Source organism: Schistocerca serialis, chromosome 2, assembly GCF_023864345.2.
Source record: "Schistocerca serialis cubense isolate TAMUIC-IGC-003099 chromosome 2, iqSchSeri2.2, whole genome shotgun sequence".
In the NCBI taxonomy this organism is placed as follows: Eukaryota; Metazoa; Arthropoda; class Insecta; order Orthoptera; family Acrididae; genus Schistocerca; species Schistocerca serialis.
This window is the reverse complement of record NC_064639.1, coordinates 597,898,844-597,913,837: the sequence shown is the minus strand read 5'-3', so window position 1 is coordinate 597,913,837 and position 14,994 is coordinate 597,898,844. Positions and strand designations below refer to the sequence as shown.

At 38.4% G+C, this 14,994-nt stretch overlaps 1 protein-coding gene across 1 annotated transcript in view; it reads left to right on the top strand.

The window, feature by feature from the left end:
- The window catches only part of LOC126457626 (ATP-dependent RNA helicase DDX3X), a 166,355-nt gene that overhangs the window by 47,455 nt on the left and 103,906 nt on the right, over positions 1–14,994 (top strand). The window contains exons 4-7 of the mRNA XM_050094097.1: positions 6,207–6,534; positions 6,907–7,128; positions 7,467–7,591; positions 12,212–12,337. Of these exons, the coding sequence (XP_049950054.1) occupies positions 6,207–6,534; positions 6,907–7,128; positions 7,467–7,591; positions 12,212–12,337 (801 nt within the window). The remainder of the gene's footprint in view (positions 1–6,206; positions 6,535–6,906; positions 7,129–7,466; positions 7,592–12,211; positions 12,338–14,994) is intronic.

The following is a 14,994-nucleotide window of genomic DNA, read 5'->3' as shown; positions in this document are numbered from 1 at the left end:
TGTTGCAGATTAGTGGATTTCACAACAGTTACAGAATACAGTGAATCTTTGAATTGGAAATTACCTCTAGTTTCTCTGACATTGCTGAACTGTTAGCAACATATAATGCAGAAATGTTCAGATGTAGGAATTACCATCCTAATTTCAGTGAATATCAACTTTTAAAAGAATGTAATACTATATTGTTTACCTAAACACACCAGGCAACTTACAGTTCACTCCTTTACAGCCTGGGAACTAGATACCATTTTGAAACACTGTAGAGATACACCCCCAGGAGCAGACAACATTCACAATCAGATCCTTCAACACTTTAACGGATCCTTCAACACCTTAAAAACTATTCTACATACTAGTAGTTTCATTTAGTTTTCTATTCTACACATTTTTAGCAACAAATGGCAAGATGGCGAATTTCCCTCAGAAAGGAGATAGTATCACAGTACCTATATGGAAATCAGGAAAAGACCCAAAAGATTGAAACTGCTACAGACTGAGCAACCTAACAAGTAAATTGAGAGAATTATTAGAAAGGATGATTCTGTCCCACAGCCCAATGTAATATGCAGGGGGTCTCTTTCTGGTTGCATAGCATATCCTGGGGAAGGGGGCCTCCAGCTGTTTTCTGTGTAGAGTAAGTGTCCCACCTTTACCCTTTTATCCCTCTCTCGCTTCTGCTTTCTTCTCTCACTTGGTTTTTCCAATTCTTGGATACAATCCAGTAGATTGGTATTTGTCTTTTGTGTCCTTCCTGTATGGTTACTAATTTCCAGATCGACACGCAAAGGATTAAGGATCTGATGTCCTCATAGTTTGGTCCTTTTAATGCCATCAATCTATCCGTGCCAATATAACGTGACTCGAGAGTGGAATGCTGGAATTTTTATGTTGAGAATGAGCTGTGGCTAAAAAAAAATTCCTGTATTGGTATCCTTTCTTAATTTGTCTTCAAACTGCTGACAGGTTCCAAGACAATCTTGACCTGGCGACCTCTAGGAAGGAGGCTGGACTCCAGGTGCCACGTAAACACACAACTTCAGTGGCAGTAGTAGCACATTTGTCAGCTGAGATGGGTAAAATAAGTTGGAAACAACCAACCTTGCTCTGTAACAGAAACCTGAATGACTAACGTACTAGGTTTCAAGCACTATCTGCTCCTGACAGTGTAACTAGCTCTCAGATTGGACTCTTATCACTTCAATCAATAAAATAATAAATTAACCAAGCTCATAACCTCCTTAAATTATGTAAACAGTATAAAATCTTCTAAAGCTCATTGGTGAGTGTCTTAAAATATATTAAACTTTAACACACTTAAAATTTCAGTAACACAATATTTACAGCCAATAAGTTACACACACACACACACACACACACACACACACACAGAGAGAGAGAGAGAGAGAGAGAGAGAGAGAGAGAGAGAGAGAGAGAGAGAGAGACCACATAGCAAGGTGTTCGCCATACACACAATCAGCTATACCCAATCTACTGTCCATATCGAGCTCTCTTGAATCTTATCTGGTCTTGATGACTATTACGTTATTTAAACTAAGGCATTAACTTCTATGAGATTATGTAACTTATAATTAATGGGTGCTAACCCTATTATTCTACTGGCACTAGCTGAAGCATTATTTACACCTTAATTCTTGGCTGAGATTTGCTGCTTTCACTATTCAGACACTAGCCCAATTAACGTAAGGTATCCAAAGCTCATGGCAGTAGCTAGGCCATAGGCAGGGATGTCTTTCTTAATCACAGATTGACACACACACTGGGTGAGACAGTGAAAAGAATTGTGCATGAGCAGAATAATAGATTTCTTATCTATTCAGTTACAGAATAATCAAACAATGGAAACTCCAGGTAGAAATATCAACAACGTAGGTAAAAACAGATTGCTACTTACCATAAAGAAGACATGTTAAGGTGCATGCAGGCACAGTTGTATAACTACACAACTACTACTTGAACCACTGCTCCATTTGCAATCATTTTTTAGTATGACACGAGCAGTGTGTGCACTAAAGCCAACTAAGGTTGCGTATAAAAGTTAGTCTGTGTCACTTACAATGAAACAAAGCAAACACGGTACAATTTGAACAAACAACTTAAACTAGGTATGCTTTAAATGTGTGCATTTGAAACCATTTGAGGAACACAAGGCCAAGCAGAAAAATTATGAGGTTAACAATCAATTCAAAGTTCACTCAGATCCCAGTCCAGCATAGCTCACATCATTCGTCCATACAAACAAAATAGCTTGATCCTGAGATGATTTAAATTTATGTGGCATCACCATGTCATCGTCAAGTTTAACTTGGTGCTCCTCTCACAAGAGTGGTGAACACACACTTCACACAGTACAACACAGCAGACAACAGTCTTGTCCTCTGTGGCATACAGGCTCCGCTCTGCCGCTCGACTGTTTGCATGAAAAGTGCACTCCTCTTGTAACGAAGTTAGTACAAGTCCTGCCTCAATTTCATGACACTACACTCTAAAAACACTGACGGCAGATTAGGCTATTAGACTAATAACTACAGCTTGTATATTCCACAACAGTTTCATGCACTCACAACAGACGTAAACGTATTCCAATTCGCAACAATGTGTTAATGTGGAAACATGCAAGAGCAAAATCCAAATTCCAAATCCATGACACCAGCTGCTCAGGACCGCATACTAAACCATAAGTAGAACTAAGCAACTATGGTCTTCCAGTCGATATCACAGGAAACCATCTTTATGATCACCATCAAGCTCTGAGCCAAAACCATAAGCACATCTACCTCTTAGGAAAGTACCAGACAGTATATCACATCACTATGCTGCAACTGATGGTGAGATCAAAAAGCTGCCACAATAGTATCTGTCTTGATAACCTCAAGTATCACTGGTATGAGGCAAAAACAGCATCACCCAAATAACAGCACGACAAATACTAGTGACTTTGGCACTGTTCAGCATCATGAGCAGAAAGGCCTCACTCTCTGGTGCCTAGCCCTCGGGTTGCCACCGTGGGTGCCAGGTGGCACCACTTCCAACGGGGGCACTTCACGCTGAAAGTAGTGGATTTCCAATTTCCCAAAGACGTGAGTGGCACTTGGCACAGTACACAGCGTGTTGGTGCAAGGAAAATGGAAATCTCTTCAATTTCCAATGCATATTCCAAACATCTCAAACTACCATTGGTCATGTCATATGATTTGAGTTAGCAATTTGAGAGGCCTTTGTACGCCATCAGCATATGGTTGCAGTATTTTCTGATGTACTTAAGATGTAAAACACAATGTTTTTTATCAGCTCTGTACAAGTGGGATTTTTGAGGAAACTTAGTCTTAATACAGATTTTTATCTCTTATTAGACTATTACTTCAGAGTGGCTTTGATCTTTAGTAACAGAAACATGCAGGAAAATAGTCCCACAAGGACCAGTTTAAAGTGCCACATTTTTGGCAATTGCAATAAATTGTGCAGTAGGTGTGATAAAACATATAGTTACACCAGCATTATATGTTTATGTTTGTTTATATTACATCTTTGTATTATTGTGTAGAGCAGAATTCAAACTGCAAACATCTATAGAGAAGGTACAAAAATGGGGAACAATACCTCTAAACACAACAACTTGAAACTGTATACAAGAAATGTATTTAAGACCCCATTTTGATCATAAACTTACATGGTTACCACATACACAACAGCTAAAGACCTCCTGCATGAAGAAACTTGGTACTGTGCTTTCGTGCTAATGGCTCTTGGGAGGTGAATTAGAGGTTTAACATTTTATAAAATGCACTTTTTATCCTTTTTAGACTATTGAAGCATTGTTTATGGACCAGCAGCATCCTCCATAGAAAACATTTTAGCCAGTCATCCAAGAGTGTCCTCATTTTAATCACCTTGAAGGCCTGGTTCTCAGTAATAAGAGTAATTCAGTCCCTTTATATTTAGTCATTGTTGCCATCATCACTGTTGACAACAGTGTAGTAAACCCTGAATATAAGGATTTGACACGAATATTTGTCATTTTTGTTATTGCTTTGTCATTCCCTTCCACCTGCACCAAACCACTACAGCTGAAGTGAATTTTCCATTGTCACCAATTAGCCTACTACCACCATAAACTAGCACACTGGACTTGCATTCCAGAGGACAATGGTTTATACCTGTGTCTGACCATCCTGGTTTAGGTTTTCTGCGATTTCAGGAAATCGCTCCAGGAAAATATCAGGTTGGTTCCTCTGAAAGGACACGGCCTCCTTCCTTCCCCATCCTTGACACAATCTGAGCTGTGCTCTGCCTCTAATTACCTCGATGTTGACGGGATGTTAAACCCAATCTTCCTTCCTTTTTACCTGCCACCACAAACTACAGATTCAACGTCAGTGTTGGCCATTTTCAATTATTTTTCATAGTGTCCTTTTGTCACCCTGACACACGGGCTTTAAAATCCTAAAGTTTGCCTTATTCCCCATCTCCCCAGTATTTGTTGCTGTGTATTAATTTACATTTGAATAAAGTTTAGCTGAAATTGCTCTTGGAATTTCGGGATAGTGTTTAAGTCACTACTTTCTCACCTCTGCTATAAAGGTAGGGGTGTTAGGTGTTTCTTACTTTTGAAGTACTTTTTCATAGGTAGCAAAGCCTGTGTGTTCAACGTGTAGTTTAAATTTCTCCTTGTATTCCAGAATTATCCCTTCCGCCACCTTCAGTCCCTAAGAGTTCTGGGGTGTTCTGATTCTGTAGTAATTTTTAACATGTGTCTATTGTTTTGTCTGTCAGCCTGCGTGTTCAGTACAAATATTTCATTTGATTTTAAACTAACTTCCTGATGAGCAAGAAGTGAAATTTGAACATAGCTCAGAACTGCATGACAATGTATTGTTAACTTGCTTTCTTGTCACCCTGTTAGCTAGGTATGGGGATAGGCTAAAAAAGATATGTAACACCTGACATGTAGGCTGCCCTGCATGACCATGTTGTTTGGGTAGCATCGGAATGTTTTTCAAGATTTATATATGCGGATTTGCATGGCTAAGCGGGGATGTGTGCAATACACAAGACATACGCAAACAAGGGCAAAGCCACCAGTATAAAGGTGCTATTGACATAAAAATCTTAATAAAAAAACATAAAATCAATTTTGTTTTCGTCTTTATTTTTTAGGAAAACAATGATTACACAGAATGATGCATTATTTGATAAAACCACTTATTTCAGAGATAAGGTGAAAAAGACACTGAAGTAAAACTGAAATTTAACATGTCTCATACATTCTCATCAAAATGCTCAAAATCCACAGAGAAATTTCACACATGTGAGGCAAAAATAACTTATTATTTAGATAAAATTAAATGTTTGGTTTGACGAGTTTTTAAATTAAGTTAAAATGTATAAAATTATTTTTCCCAGCCCCATACAGATGTGGAAATTTGTGATGTTGAACTTTTAATATCCATGAAAATACATGTAAGATTTATAAAGAAAAATGTGTGGTGCCAGCAACACACAGCTGGAATGTGAATAGTTGAAATCACAAATTTTCAGAACTATTTGTCTGAGACTAGAAATCTGCATGGGTCTAAAAGAAAATATTTTATACGTATTAGTCTGATTTAAAAATACGTTAAATAAAAAATTGGTGTTTAAATAATGCATTTTATAAGTTGTGTGTACAGAGTAGTGGATCTATGCTGGAAAAATAGTATCTTCGTTCCAGCTAAGCCAGCTACAGTCGCTACCTCTTCCAACATAGATGATCTTTGATTACGTATAGCACATGTGACTGTAGGCACAAATATTGTGCAGGTTCACTGAGCAGTTAAGTGTTCTGTGATGATTCTGTCAGACTTTCTTTCCTTGTCTGGCATTTAAGTGATATTCTTTGTACTGTGTTGTATGCAATGGATTCCTCCAAATAGAGCAAACGTAATTAAAGTAATGGTAGTATCAAATTTGAAATGCTGAAATAAGCTAAATAATCTCCATACATACATCAGATTTGAAACGTATAAATAAGTGATCTCCATGCACGTGACATATAACGCTTAATGTTCAAATAGTTAAAGCAAACTATTAATTTTTTTAATCCTCCAATAGTCATTATACAGCACTTCATGAAGTGGGAGTTAATGTCACTTCACAGCTATAGTACTTGCTTGTGTCAACAGTATAAATGTGTTATCTCTATCTTTTAGAGACGATTGGGGACGCAGTGGTGGAAGAAGTTGGAATGATCGTGGTGTTGAACCACCTCTGGCCCGAAATAATCGCTGGCAAGAACCACCACCATCACAGAGAACTTACAGAGAAAGTAGAGATGGAGATGGACGTGGAAGTGGAGGAGGGGGAGGTAGGTGGAAGGATAGCCATGGTTCCAGCACGGATTGGACCATCCCAACTTCCCGTGATGAAAGGCTTGAACGTGAACTGTTCGGCACGGGAAACACAGGCATTAATTTCAACAAGTACGAAGACATTCCCGTGGAGGCGACGGGTGAAGATGTCCCACCTCACATCAGCAGTGTAAGTATAAAGGGAAATGTGTGGAACAGTAAGTTGATAAAAGTATCATTCTAACTACTTTTATACAGTCTCTTGTTTACTGGTTAATGGTTGTGGAAGAGGTTTAACTTTCCTTTTTCATCAGTGTGTCTGAATCTAGGTTTTCCTTCCTGCGTTTCCTATTTCCCTTCTCCTTTTTAAAGGAGTAGCAGATTATAAAGTTCCCAAAGCGGAAGAAGTAGCAAGGTGTCTGTTATTTTCTTGGGCATTAGACAAAGTCCTACTATGCATTTTTAAATTCTTAAGCATTTAGTGATTTCTCAAGTGCATTATGATTTGTCTGTATGTTTTTCCCTATGTTGCTTATTTATTTGTTGATGCATTTTTACATAGTTTGAAGAGGTGCAGATGACTGAAATTATCCAAAACAACATTGCCCTTGCACGGTACGACAAGCCAACACCGGTGCAGAAATATGCTATACCTATAATTATGGCAGGAAGAGACCTGATGGCATGTGCACAGACAGGTTCTGGGAAGACAGCTGCTTTTATGGTTCCCATCCTAAATCGCATGTATGAATGTGGTCCACAGCAGATGACTATGAATAACAGGGTAATTTCTACCACTAATGCACCATTGTTTCTTGTTGTCATATGTGTAGTGTAGCCATAAAATACTTATTAATGACGAGCTGTGGAATATTATATTTTAGATGTAATGGAAAGTTGTTTGAATTCAGATTTACAGGTAACTATAACCAGTCCCTTTTCAAAGAAATGGTTACAGTGGTTTACGATTCAGTTGATATTCATAAGACATGGCCGGACCTAATCTTAAGTATTTCACATTAAAAAAATTGTTATATATTGTTGTCTAGCCTCATAGTTTTGATATTAAGCTGTTGCTATTAAATCTTTCTAAGATTCTGATACTTACTATTGTCTTTACAGTCAATGTATCGGCGCAAACAGTACCCATTGGGACTTGTTTTGGCACCTACACGAGAACTGGCAACTCAGATATATGATGAAGCTCGAAAGTTTGCATATCGTTCAAGGCTTCGCCCATGTGTAGTGTAAGTTCACTGTTAAGACTTCATTTACTCTCATTGTTTTGATACATCTCACTTGAGTATTTCACTGCTTTTTAAAGGTATTTAATAGTTAAATGCACTCGATTTATTTAATTCTGTTGTTAATGGATAGTAGTATAAGAACTTCAAGGCAATTATTTGAAGAGCAACTTCTGCTGTTCTATAGCAGTTACATTTCAAGAGTGTTTTAGTACTTTTCTTCCGGTGTATAATTTAAACCTTTGTGGATTTGTTGAAGTTTTCTTGTTCCTTCTTCCACTGTAAACACCCCCCCCCCCCCCCCCTCTCCACACACACACACACACACACACACACACACACACACACACACACACACACACACACCTGTGCCCCAATCCCCATGGGGGGGGATTGTTATGGGGAGTTACAGTTACAGGAATGTCACCCAGCTTGTCGCAGCTGAGCAGGACCCGTGGCTGAAGAGGGGTCCTGTTTTAGTCAGAACAGTGCCACTTTTCAGTTTTGAAATTGCTGTTACTTCACAAAACCTGTCCTCAAAGTGTTAAAACGAAGAACAGTTTCTTAGTAGTCAAAAAGGAATCCTGTCAGTTCGAAAACAAACTAAGTATTGAGGGGGAACACTTCTCCCCCTGTCTGAGTGCTACATTCTGCCCATGGTGTAGCAATGGAAGGAAACATTTTGGGGCCATGTCTCTCCATGTTGTGATAATGGTTACCTTCAGAAGAGACTTCGGAGGCCATGTGGCCACCAGCCGAAGAAAGTTTAATTCGCTTCATGTGCAAGTCTCCCATCATGGTGCCAACCACGCTGAACGGGGCTTTCCCCACAGGTGCCATCCAGCCACAGCAATAGTTACCTGGCCAGTAAACTGTTACACGGAGTTCCTCTGCCACAGCCACAACTGGCACATACCCCACCTTGGCATGCGCAGGGAGTTCACAGCTCGGGCACCAGGAGTGTGACCTCTGTGTAGTTAGGGGGCTACCACTGACAACCCCACCCCCCACCCACCCAAAAAACAAGCTTGCTGTGCTCTGGATACTGTTCTAAGAAAGGAAAGGTGCAGAAAGAGACAGGAACAAAGTCTGGAATACGTGCTGTGTCAGGGGACGTCCCCAGCATTCTGCAATTCTGTAAAATTTGGAAAAGAAATAGCAGGTCGCACCCAACAATGGAAATCATACAGTGAAGAAAGGAGAGTTACAGAATTTGGAAGGAAAGGAACATTTGTCCACCACCACAAGCCAGATCCAAGCACAATCAGCACCGAGAAGACCAACCAGTGTAAAAGCAGAGGGGGGAAAAAATAATAGTAGAAGAATAGACTTACAGCACGGTACAGGCCACAGCCCTGTCATGGCCAAGCACATATTCACAGAAGAGATGGCCAGGGAAGTAATGCCCTCGTGTGGCATATCGTATCAGGAAGCAGGGTGGCGATTCTTCTGCAAAACCAGTCATACTCAGGGAGTTATATTTCACGTGGAAAAATCAGGGAAATCTCGGGGAATTTTCTGAGTTTCATATAAAATCTTAGGGAATTCTGCTTACTTAACCTAGCATTGAAATTGAATTTTATTGAGTTTTATAAATGACAAATTTTAAAATATTCAGTATCTGAAATGGTTAAACTACTGCTTATGGCTGTTGCATAGCTCAGCTGAGAGGAAACAAAAGTCATTATTATGGTATGCTCCCCTCCCCTGACTGCTCGCCATTAATTTATGTGGAGCTTCTTGACACCACCTTTTTCCTCACAACTGGAATTCTTAGAGAAATTTTTTCCCTTCACTTGAGTAGCCACCATGAGGAAGAGGTCCCTTGGGGCCTTCTGAGGAATTGCCCAGCCAGTGACAGGAGCCACAGGTTGCAGGTCATAGGAGTTCGCATTCTCCTCCCCCCCCCCCCCCCCCCCCCCCCCCTGTCCCACAGTGTGGGGTAGACAAGCCCCCAAAGACAGTGAAATCATCTTTGGCCAAGGACAAGTAATAGCCCTCCAAACAGAAGGAAGTTGCAGTGGCCCCTATGATCCCGTACACCCTCACACATCTTGGTTTGGAACCAGTGTCATGGTCTGCTCAAGAAATTCCAGAACTTTGTCCACAAAAATTTTCTGCGCTTATTCTTTACTTTTTCTGCATGGTCTCCATTGAAAAAATCTCCTCCGCAGTTAATACAGTGCTCCCTACGCTGTTTCCACTTAAAGGTCTCGGTATGCCTATTGCTGGATCACGCGAAGTGCTATCTGCGAATTTTCTTTTATCTCGTCCACCATTGCAAATCTTTGTCCTTTCAACAAGGTTGTCAACTTTGGAAATAAAAAAATAGACTACACAGGCCATGATTCTTGTAAGAAGCACTTTTTCATTGACATTCCTGACATGAGCGTTGTTGGTAGATGTTGCGGGGCAGCAGAATGAAGCTCATCTTCAACTTTCATCTGGCCATTTTTAAACTCTGAACCATTCGCAGAACTGAGTACAGTTTAAGCACTAATCACTGTAGGCATCCTGCATCATTTGGTGTGTGTCTGTAAAGGTTTTCTTCAGTTTCATTTAAAATTTGATGCAGACATGTTGCTGCTCTAAGTCTGCTGTCTTGAAATTTGCAAACTGTGTTAGGAACATTCTGCTGAGTACAGCACTGTATGGTAACTAACAGACATACAGCAATGATACTTACAGCAGTTACATGTTAAACACAGGCATGTGCAGGGATGCCAATCGAATTTCCCTCCATCACACACCACTGGCGTGAAATTATGAATCTTCCGGAATTTTTTGAAAAGTCCTCCTATATTGATACCGTATCCCTGCAACTGGTGGCAGCAAATGGCTGCGAAACATAACCTGCTTCCTTGATCCTTTCATGCCTCCACAGGATACTGAAAGCATGATCCTCCAGTGCAACTATTGAAGTTTTTATCTGCCACACACACACACACACACACACACACACACACACACACACACACACACACACATTCTTCTTACCTCTATCTCTTGGTTTTCTTGATTCTCAGACTGTCAGGTTTATCAAGATTTGTCTTCGGTATCCTTCCTCTGTAGGGACTATTCCCAGCTTGACACTCAAAGGATTGAGGGACTGGTGATCTTGCGTTTGGTCCCGTTAACACCATCAGTCAATCCATCCGTCCGGCATTAAGTATACCCTACACTTCCACTGCCTTTATATAAATACATTGAAAAAAGAGTAGACTAGTTATGAATGTGAATGAAAGGTGCTAAGATACTTAAAATTTCAGCAAAACACTGTTTTTAGTATTTCTTAAAAAAATTAATGGCCAGCAATGGATAATATAGAAAATACAATCAGTGAACAAAACCACTCTTTTGGAAGTTGAAGGAAGACAAAATATAGCAATACATAGCAAATGCGTTGAAACTCTTTAGTGTTCAGAACACCCTGAAAGGATCATGGAATGCCCATATTAAAGTAGTAGTTCACAAAACAAGAACCTTAGTTACCAAAGACTTGACAGAATACTTGATTTGGACATATGATGTGCATCAAAGACGGGTAGTCTTCCAGAAGTCATTTTCAAAGTTAAAATTCAAACGTAATAGTGTTTCAGCTAGAAGCAATACATAGTGATTGAAAAATTTGATGAAACGGTAGGTTTTCCAAGCAGCCCAAGACACAGTGTTTACAATGATTACCTTGTAAGTGGAATAAAAAAAGGGTTTGTGTTAGTAGATTGTTGTTAAATAACTGCCTAAATTATAATTTTGGAACATTATTATTATTATTTTTTTTTACCCCTCCAAAAAAGACAAGTCTTGTTGATAATGCAGTTACGAAACTGAAATGTTGACTAAATATTTGCTCTGCTCTCAACCCCCCATAAGATCTGCATTCTTATTTTAGGAGAGGGGGGGGGGGGGTTGTTTGACCAAAACTGCTGTCATTTTGCTGAGTGAACATTGTTGTACTTCATAAATATTTCTGTTAAAGACAGACAATATATAAAACAATTGAAGACGTCGAAATGACAACATCTGCTGCTGACAAGAAGAAGAATACTATAAAATCTGTCGCTGCACATTCACTACTAGATGGACCCGCTGTCTTCTGTGGATGTAGACTGAACTTCAGTATTGATCTGAATGATACATTTTCTCATTAATTAAAAAATGGACAAACCCCTGATAATCTTCAATGTTGAAACTTAAAATTGGTAAAATACCAGATAATGTTATACCAAAGACACAAAACTGAAGTTCTTTTGTTTGCTTTGACCAGTATTCAAATTATAGCAGCTCAGGCATCCATTTGAATCTTAACAACTAAACTCTGTCAATGAGGAGTTGTAGACAGAAGTCAGTTAATCATATATAAGTCTTGCATCTTCTCTTTACCAGAGAATTATCACTATTTTGAAACTACTCTAGTGGTCTCATGAGGGATACCCAGCATCAGCTTTTCATATAATCCGTCACTACATGAGCTAACACTAAATATAACCGTTAATTTTTCTTGGTGTCCAAGGAGGCACTGTCTGTTACATGTAAGCTATATTCGTTATTCATAAATTTCCTTAAGTTTCAAGTATATTTAATATGTTTGTTCAATAAGTTTAACCTTTTATTATATTTTAGGTATGGAGGTGCAAACGTTAGTGAGCAAGTTAGAGACCTGGAGAAAGAATGTCATTTATTGGTTGCTACGCCTGGGCGCCTTGTAGATATGCTCGAAAGAGGAAAAATAGGACTTGATAACTGCAGGTTAGTATGAAGTAACACAATCGCTTGGGGAAGAGTGCCAAATATGTAAAAACATTTAACACTTAATGAGTAAAAGTGTGCGTAATTGAGATCGTCATCATTTGTTGTAACAAAATTTCAGATCTGAATGTTGTCAAAGGGAGTTTCTTGATATGTTGATAAAATGCAGCTGGTATTGTTTTTTACACAGTCATAAATTTGACTGCTTCTCAGAAACTGGCCCATGTGATTGTTCCAGTAATTTTTAGCTTCTGTTGGTGTTGTTTTATTGGTTCCTTGTATGTTTGGCTTTGTTAATTGGAAATTTCCTGCCTTTAATAAATTTTGTTTTGATTACTACTTCAATTTATTTGTAGTGAGTTTCTCAATCTCTTGGTTTCTTGTAGGCCAATTATTTGAATAACAGATGAGCGATAGGAATGAGGTTATACCATGTACCCCATCCCAAGGAAACACATTAACAACTTCTTTCATTTCCCAGACGAAACAAACATGAAATTCCGTGAAACGAACTCTTTATTTCATTTACATGTTTTCATTTTCCAAATCTGTGTTTTACTTCCCTTGCTGATTAGTATATATGTTTAATGGGATTCACTTGGCTTTATTTTATTGGTGTGTCTTATTTAATGCCATTTATTAAGTTATGGAGCAGCACCTTTCTTAGGATAGGTAAGACTGAAAGATGTCAAGTTCTACGAGAGGTCAGGATTGAAACAAATCTTCAGTTTAGGAAAGAAATTAAACAGCACAATTCTAGCACATTGGATCACTAATCACAGCTGTCAATTATAAATTTTCACCAATCACCAGAAATTTTATCTCCACCAAGTTGTATCTCAGTCCTAGGTAATTGCATTGATGAATTAAAGTCACCCAACCCAGTTGACATAATCTGCCTCTCTGAACACCATGTGACCACTGGTATAGGAACTAGGCCTAAGCACAATGAGAAACTCAGACAGGAGAGTACTGCAAATGTTAGAATAAGGAAAGGTTCTCGTAAAAGTATAATTAAAAATAATGTAAGTATATTTCATCAAAATATTGGGAGTTTAAAGAATAAAGTAGATGAGCTTCTGGTTTGTTTAGAAGATTTAGAAGCTGAGAATGAAATAGATATACTATGCCTGTCTGAGCATCACATTGTTACTGATATGGATAAGGTAAATGTAAGTGGATATAAGCTCTCTGCACATGTAATGAGAGAAAATATGGAGAAAGGAGGAGTTGCCATATATGCCAAAAGTTATCATTGTGCAAAAAGTATAGAAACAAAAAAGTTTTGTGTAGAGAAACATATAGAAACGTGTGCCTGTGAGCTTAAATTAAATAAAGGCACATTTATAATTGTAACTGTATATAGGTCCCCATCAGGAAATTTTCATCTATTTCTGAAAAATTTGGACTCCTTGTTGTGCTATCTGTCAGACGGGGGGAAGCAAATTATTATTTGTGGGGACTTCAATGTAGATTCTCTGAAAGAGGGTAATAGGAAAAAGGACCTTGAAGTATTACTTGGTTCTTTCAATTTGACACCCGTTATTGATTTTCCTACTCGGATGGTAAAGGATAGCAGCTCACTGATAGATAACTTCTTTATAGACCAAGATAAGTTTAACCAGATAAATGCTCAGCCTGTTGAGAATGGTCTTTCTGATCATGGTGCACAGCTAGTTACAATATATGACATAGCTCCATTCAGCAATACTAAACAGTCCTCCAAAATAATACGTTCAGTCAACGATTTAACAATTGCAAATTTCAGGGAAAGCTTACAGCAGTTAGACTGGGATGAGGTGTACCGTGAACCTGATGCCAATTTAAAATATAATTTATTTCATGACATTTTTGTAAATGCATTTGAAAACTGCTTCCCCAAGAAAATAGTTCAATATACTCGTAAGAAACCTTGTAACAAACCATGGCTTACTAAGGGTATAAAAATATCTTGTAACCGGAAAAGGGAAATGTATCTGACAGCAAGAAAGAGTAGTGACCCAGAAACTATCAAAAATTATAAAAACTACTGTGTTATATTAAGAAAAGTTATTAAAAAATCCAGGAGTATGTGTATCATGTCTGAAATCAGCAACTCTGATAATAAAATTAAAACAATTTGGAATATTATTAAAAGAGAAACAGGTCAACCAAGAGCAGAGGAAGACAGTATTACCATCAAATTGAATGAAAACTTTACGAACAAAAAGTCAGAAGTTGAAAATATTTTTAGTAATCATTTTCTAAATGTTGTGGATATAGTAGGATCCAGGTGTTCATTAGAAGCTAGGCTGTTAATGGAAGAGGCCATACCTATGCAATTTGATACCATTGAGATCTCACCCACTTCTCCCTCTGAAATTAGGAAAATAATAAACTTGCTTAAAAGCAAAAACTCACATGGAATTGATGGCATTTCCAGCAAAATACTAAAAGCTTGTTCTTAACAGATAAGTAAGATTCTCAGCCACCTGTGTAATAGCTCTCTGGAACAGGGCATTTTCCCTGATAGACTGAAATATGATATTGTTATACCTTTGCATAAAAAGGGGGATGGATCTGATGTCAACAATTACCGTCCAATCTCCCTTCTAACAGCTTTATCCAAAATTTTTGAGAAAGTAATGTATTCAAGAGTAGCTTCACATATCTGTAAA